This window comes from Atta cephalotes (genome assembly GCF_000143395.1).
Source record: "Atta cephalotes unplaced genomic scaffold scaffold00014, whole genome shotgun sequence".
NCBI classification, from domain to species: domain Eukaryota; kingdom Metazoa; phylum Arthropoda; class Insecta; order Hymenoptera; family Formicidae; genus Atta; species Atta cephalotes.
In genome coordinates this window covers 4,659,586-4,667,215 of record NW_012130078.1, presented here as the reverse complement: position 1 = coordinate 4,667,215, position 7,630 = coordinate 4,659,586, and the positions used below count along the sequence as shown (strand labels likewise).

The following is a 7,630-nucleotide window of genomic DNA, read 5'->3' as shown; positions in this document are numbered from 1 at the left end:
TATATTTAATATTGATTGCCACAATATTGATATTGCAATAATAAATAATTTTTATATATGTTGATTATTCTTATTATATATTACATGTATTACACATTTTTTTAGAAATTTTCTAGAAAAAATTAAATTTTAACTATAAAACTTTATCTCTCTTTTATATATGATAAAATAGTATAGTATTTGTTAGACTAACTGTTTTGTGATAACTTCAGTAAACTTGTTGATAATTATGTTATATAAATCAATAAATAACAATAATTATGATAGTTCGTACATTCGCAAATAGACACATAATTATAATATATTGCATTTGTCCATGTTATCATTATACTGTTAGAAATGCTTCCTTTACATGTAAATGAAGCTTTTGAAATTAAAGTAATGACTAAAAATTAATTACAAAAGTAATGAATAAACTAAAAAGTTATAATAGTTACTCAAATATAATAACGTGTACATTAAATTTCATAAATTTTGATGAAAAATATTATACATTAAATTTTATGTACACAAATATACTTGTCAGTTATAAATACATTAAATTTATAATGTAATGTTATGAAATTAAATTCAAATTGTGTAACTGAAAAGTATATTAAATTTCATAAAATTTTTAACAGTGTACGCATAATTGTCTACTTTTGTACAGAAATTAATTTTATTAAATGACTAGTATATTTCGCTATGAACTGTAAGGTCGGAATCAGATTACGCATTGAAGATTGAAATTGAAGATTGAAATTTGACCTATGAGGACAAAGGAATTTTAGCTCCTATTGTTTTGATTGGTCGAATTTTAATCTTTCAATCTTTTGATTCCAGCTTAACAATTTGTGAAGATCATACTTAGCTCCATATTCGCGTAAATATTTCTTCTTTTATATTAATATAAGTATAAATATTAATTATTAGTATTAATTTATTAATACTGTTTCATTATATTATTTCTTTCTGAATATTGTAATAGAAAATAATTTAAATATATGAATAATTATTTTCAGACTTATTCAAGATTTGTTACAGCTAAAAAGTGCTTTTGTTAATAATGCTAAATAGTTGATAGCGGAGTTTTGACTGATTTTATTATCAATTATGCTCATTTAATCCTCCGCGAATCAGATGGGGTGTGACATATCCCAGCAAGATGAATTATATGTTGTATATTGTCAGTTTCGTGCAAAGTGGAAAGTGTATTGTTATCAATTATACTAAATTATAGTATATTTATAATGAAGTAGCATGGGATATGAGATCTACATATGATCCATGTTGATTTTCCAGCTAGTTCACATAGAGTTAATAATATAATATAATCAGTCGTATCAGCAACTTAAATTATTTGTACCTATGAAATGAATTATATACGTTCCTGATAATAATTATTTATTCATTTATAGATAATATTGAAGCATTTAAATGACTCCATTTCGAACGCATTATTTATCTTTGTGCAATGAAAAGCTACCTCTCCATGGAAACATGCAATTTTTCTGTAAATTGAATTTTTTTTTTAATAAAGTCGATATTGTTGCAAAAACTTAATTGCTTAATTTATTCTTTTTAAAATAAAATTTGTTATAGGTATACATTTGTTGTATATGTATGAATAATCTATTTTAATTAATTTTTAAAAACGATCAGTAAGATCTGAAAATCTATATGAATTTCAACAATTAAATTTATGCAAATTAAATCAATGAGAATAGCTAGTTTGCAAAAGTTTAGTCAGTAGAAATACTTAATATTTAAGGTTAGCGAAAAGTCTATAATTAAATATGAATACTAGTGTTAACAGGTTATCTAAAAAGATTTTATGTATTTAAGTGTATCAAATAATTATATTCTCAGTCTAGTCATTTTATAAATGGATGTATCTATTAATAATTCTAAATATTATTAACAATTTGCTAAAAAAAAAATTAAAATTACGTTAATTTAAATTGCATTACATGCCATTATTACCGTTTGTGATGAATTGCGACGATGGTCATCATTGTTACTGCAAGTGATAACTTGCGGAGATTCTTCGTTTCTACGAAGGATCTTCAGGGGTCTGTACGTATTGTATGTCAACCATAAATAATCAAGTATTAAACAAGTAATTATGATAAATATAGTAAGTAACCAGAACGAAGGCGACTGTAATAATTTTTGGAAGACCCCATACATATCGCCATCGTATTTTCTGAAAAGAATGTAAATAAGATTTTGCGATAAAGATTATTTTTGCTTATAAATACTACTTTTGATGCTCACAATCATTTCGATTGTCGCAGTCTTTATACTTACATATTTAAATCTGAATAGCCTAAGGTAGTTATGAAAAATACTAATTCAGATAACAATACGCTTAAAACGAACGGGATTGTCCAATATACACTGTGTAACAATATCTGAAATAACATTATCATTAACAACAAGTAAATGTATATAATATTTATCAGTGATTCATCGAATTGTAATTAGATTTGTAATTAGATTGTCGAATTATTAAATTATACAAATAACTTTGGATATTAATTTGTTATTAAAAGCATAAAAATATACGAATTACTTGATCATTAAAAGTATTTAAATTATTGAATTTTATTTTTTTGGGTGCATTTGTTAAAGTAAATCGTCTTACAACCTTAATCGAAACTGCCTACGCCTGACGTACCTGTAGATTTACTAGTAAAGTGACTATATGGAAAATGCAAGTGCTGAAAACCCAATGTCCAACTGGCGTGTTGTCATACAGATACGTAGGATTGATAGACGTCACAGCGAATACTGTAAAATACGTTATGCAGGCATGCCATAATCCTGAAAATAATGTGATGTAATTAAATCACCTATCGTTAATTTTTCATATAAACGTTACGACTTATAAAAAATATTAATATGTGCACGAACCTAGAAACATCCATAATATGAATTGGAATCGTGACATTAAATAATTGTTTTTATTTAGTTTATATAAATATGGATGTTCCATGAGTTTCTTCGCGTTGTAATTCTGTTCTAATAATCCGTACATCAATATCGGAAGCGACGTGAATATCAAGTTGAAAGTCATTAGAAACATACCGTCATAAAGTTCCTATAAAAATATATTTTGTATATAAATTCTTTATCTATAAAATCTAATCGAATATTAATTTATTCTCTTTTATAATTTTCATAAAAATAAGAATAGGCCTTTTTGATAATATTGTCAAAAATCACTATACAATAAAAAATTTAAAAATATAATAAGAATTAAATAATAAATCTGTTTATTAATTCATGAGAAGAGAGATAAATCCTCCACTTACATTAAATTGAAATATATGATAACATAAAAAGAAAAAAATTAATTTATTTACATGTTACAGGAATCGGTTTTTTTAACATACAATAGAAAAACAAATAGAGCGTTGTTCTTACCTGCGTGGAGAAACCATTATGTATGCCGAACAGCACTTGTGGTGTTATGAATACTATGTTCTTGTAAAAGAAAAACTGCGTCAAAATGCTGATGCGCAGATAATACCAGTGTCCGTGCACCAGCAATGCTTTTCTCAGATACTTGAACTTTGTGAATGCGAAGTCAGCAGATATCGATGCCTGGCGACCTTCTTTTCCTAATATTCCGATACCCACGTGCGCTTCCTGTATCATCGAGACGTCATTACCGCCGTCGCCGATAGCTGCAGTGTGCGGACGATTACGTGCCGTTTTTATTAGATGCACAATCTGCAGAGATAAGCTATATTTAATATTCTTAATGATTTTCTTGCATTTCTATACGAAGCGTTTGGGAATCGAGAAACGTTCAAACCTCGCTCTTTTGCAGAGGCGTCAATCTGCAACAAATAACTGCCTCGCAGGCCATTCCGACGGATTTTAATAATTCTGGGCAATTTCGTAATGTCGCTGCCACGCTGACACCATCAATTATTAATCCATACTGCTTATACGGTTCTAGTTTTATTTTCCGTCTGAAAGATATAATTTGTGCTAATATATTTTAAATTATATATTATGTAGAGTTGTTGATATATTTTTAATTATACCATAAGCTTTCTTTAAAGATTTCTTTTAAATACGTGCTTGAATATATTTTAGAAATAATAAGAATTATTTTAGATTGTATATGTGAGAATACAATCAATACGAACTAGAAATTAAATGTTTGTAACGGTCGAAATTGGACCTTTAATGATAAATTAAATAATTCAATGTGAATTGTATATATATATATATATATGTACACGCACACTATATATTATATGCATATATTTCTAATCATTTGAACTACGCGCCGAATTGCTTTTCCGGACTTATAAACGCAATTAAACTACTGTAATAATATCACAAATTATAAATTGACAAGCAATTTTTAATAATTTGATACTCAATCATAAGATTGAAAGATGTTAATGTGCTAAAAAACTATATTTAGATGTTAATGTGCTGAAAAACTATTTATTTAAATGTTAATGTACAGAAACGATATATTTTATGTTCCATCGTTATAGTTTCTTTCGAATAAGACTATTCGCACAAGAACTATAATGTGTTATGTTACGTATTGATCCTATACATAATAATAATGTTAAATTATGTTACGATTTTCATTGTGCGTTGCGTACCTAAGCTTACTATCATGTACAGGTTTTAGTTTACGATTCAATACTTAAGATAATATATTACGGACGGATTCTTGTGCGGAGAGCCCAAAGCAATTTATAAAACCAAAATGTATTATAAAACCAAAAATTATGTGCTCATTTATTTGTTAGTTTGATAAATTTTTGGTGTTATTATTAAAACAAGAATTACTGCGCAAGAAACAGTTAGGAAAATTTATTGATAGTTAAATGAAATTAGAAAATATTTTGAATTTGCAAACTACACTCACTCGAAACTTGTGAGAATCAGCAAGCAGGCTTGCCCTGAGGTCTCGTCCATCAATCTCAAAACCTCGGTACCCTTTTTGAAATGGCCGCACAGAAAAGCGATGTTCTCCGCAGTCTCTGCTTTATCTCCAGTCAGCACCCATATCTAAAAGAATATATTTACGATTATATATGTCTTTTAAAACTAATTCAATTAATCCAATTAATCAGGATTGTTTTTAACATTTTATTCTAAATAAGATTTAAAAAAAACTACTTTGACGTATGGTATAAAAATCTAGATATGTTTATTATACATCCAAATATATATCCAAATATATAATTGTATAAAAAAATCTCTAATAATAGATTAAAATTATATTAAAATAAGTATAAAAAGTAATATGCAAAGATATGTATTAAATTAATTATCTGGAAAGTTATACAATTTAGATAATATATAATAGATAATATATAATTTCGAAAGCCGGCAAATGTGATCGACAAACCAGAAAGTATAAACGCGGATGTGAAAGATTTCTTTGGCAGTCTACACAAAGGCAGTGCAATGAACTAACTTTGATGCCAGCGACTCGTAAGCATTCCAAGGTCTCTTCCACTTTGTCCTGCAGGCGATCTTCCACCGCAGTTACTCCGAGCAAGGTGAGCTCGCTCTCCATAAGATTGTACGCGCGCGTTATACGCGTCTCTCTCTCCGCACCGATTATCTGTCTGGCTTCCTCGATGTCATGTATCAGGTTTTCATATTCGGATTGATTCATCTTTTTGTACGCCATCACCAACGTTCGCAGACCTCTCTGAAAATTAGAAAGAAATTCCAATAATTTCTGCAATAAAATACAATTGCAGCAACAAGAAGCAAAAAAGTATTCAAATTGTTTGCTTCAGCTGTAGCTTTCGTTCTGCGATTGTCGTAAACGGGGTAATGCACCATAGAGAAATCAACAACGTGAGCATTGGCCTTTTGTATCTCTCCTTTAGTTATCAACGGCATAACAGCAGAATCAGCACCCTTGCAGTACAGCCAGATATCTCCTGACGAGTCTTTCACTATTACTGACATTCTCTTGCGTTCTATTCAAAATAACGTTATATTAGTGCTATTAAAACTATTTTATTTTTATCTATAAAATTAATTATTATTTCATCTCAGAAATTTCAACTCAATAAGCAAAAAACATTTTGGGACATTTCAGTAACATTATAGCAACGTTACAACATTATATGGCAGTGCTGCTGAAATGTTCTAAAAACATTTTTTGCTTATTGAGAATCTATTTCGATATTCACGTACCAGAGCTGAATTCTAGTATTTCTAGTTTCTGGAAGATCAAATTACTGTTGTCGGTCTTGATGTGTATTTCCTCGTTAGTATTCTTTTGTAAAACAACACCGCATCTGGCACTCGCCTCTACTAATGCCTTTTCGTCTGCCGACGCCGCCTGCAATATGTCACGTGTGTTTGTATATTTTTTAATACAGATTGTAATTGCGTAATTCGTTTACACTTCATCTTAGACGGGAGTTTTTAGTGAGGTACGCTACCATAAATTTGCCGTTTGTGAGCTATTATTACCTGATATTCCGGCAGGTCCGGATGCATCATCAACGAGCTGTTGACCCTCGTGACTTTTTTCAATCTGAAACTCTCACGGAACAGAGTACGTCTGGCTATGACCTTGGGACGTAGACTTGACGGCGCGATTTGGACCAAGTGGCATAACGATATGCTTATCATGAAGTGCCAAATGTTGCTCTAAAATCATAAATCTTTTAGTAATACTTTTTTAATAATTCTAACTTAAAGCAATAATTTTGTTAGTGTTGTTTAATAATATTTTTTTAATAACAATAAAATTATTGCTTTTTGGCAAACACAATATTATTAGTTATCTACGTTTATGATATTGATATCATTATTGATCAATCATTATTGATTATTATTGTTTTATTATTAAATATAATTAGTATTAATTATCATTAATAATTCAGTAATAACTTCAGTAATAACTAAATAATTGCCACCAAATATTAGAACGGTAATTAATTATACTCTTGCATCAAATCTTATGACATGCATTGATTAATATCTTTTAAATGATCTTTAAGCGATCTTAAGCTACAGCATATGAATTCTTTTAACTAAAATAATATTGTCTTTTTTCTTTTATTAATAATTTCTTTAACGATAAAATCAGTATTTTCTCCTTTTTTTTACCTCCCACGATGACATTTTGATGGTCTCTATCTCGTTTCCATTTGATGGCAATAAATGAAGATTTCCATCGCAATCTTTTTCCATATACACGTTGCCGTTAATCGAGCAACGTCTGAACACCATCAAATTTTCAGTGAGCGTGCCAGTCTTATCGGTAAACAGATATTCAACCTGGCCGAGCTCTTCGTTCAAGTCTGACGAATTGGCGAGCGCCGGCTGATCCCTATCCTTGTCGTGCATATCCAAGTCCCAACCGAAGAAGACGGAGCCGAGAAATTTTTGCAATTCTGTTGAAAAGCACGTAAATCTTTACCGATATATTGTAGAATTATTTTTTACGATCGTATCTTGTATTCTCTAAAACTTTTAAGTGCGTCTCATTCTTAAAGATTGAAAATTGATACACTTTTTCAAGATTGGCTCAATTTTTACTCTTTAAATGAGACTTCACTTCAAAGAATTCAAGGAGTAAATGTATATAATGTAAAAATTTATATATATATATATATATATATATATATATATATAT

General features: G+C 29.0%; 1 protein-coding gene across 1 annotated transcript in view; it reads right to left on the bottom strand.

Moving 5' to 3' along the window:
- Positions 1-1,935: 1,935 nt before the first annotated feature.
- LOC105617903 (probable phospholipid-transporting ATPase IF) overlaps positions 1,936-7,630 on the bottom strand; it is an 18,893-nt gene continuing 13,198 nt past the window's right edge. The window contains exons 7-18 of the mRNA XM_012199441.1: positions 7,102-7,388; positions 6,460-6,639; positions 6,178-6,325; positions 5,815-5,957; positions 5,441-5,680; positions 4,886-5,028; positions 3,803-3,962; positions 3,409-3,717; positions 2,896-3,082; positions 2,660-2,805; positions 2,290-2,393; positions 1,936-2,185 (exon numbers count right to left, since the gene is read on the bottom strand). Coding sequence (XP_012054831.1) covers positions 1,936-2,185; positions 2,290-2,393; positions 2,660-2,805; positions 2,896-3,082; positions 3,409-3,717; positions 3,803-3,962; positions 4,886-5,028; positions 5,441-5,680; positions 5,815-5,957; positions 6,178-6,325; positions 6,460-6,639; positions 7,102-7,388 — 2,297 coding nt within the window. The remainder of the gene's footprint in view (positions 2,186-2,289; positions 2,394-2,659; positions 2,806-2,895; positions 3,083-3,408; positions 3,718-3,802; positions 3,963-4,885; positions 5,029-5,440; positions 5,681-5,814; positions 5,958-6,177; positions 6,326-6,459; positions 6,640-7,101; positions 7,389-7,630) is intronic.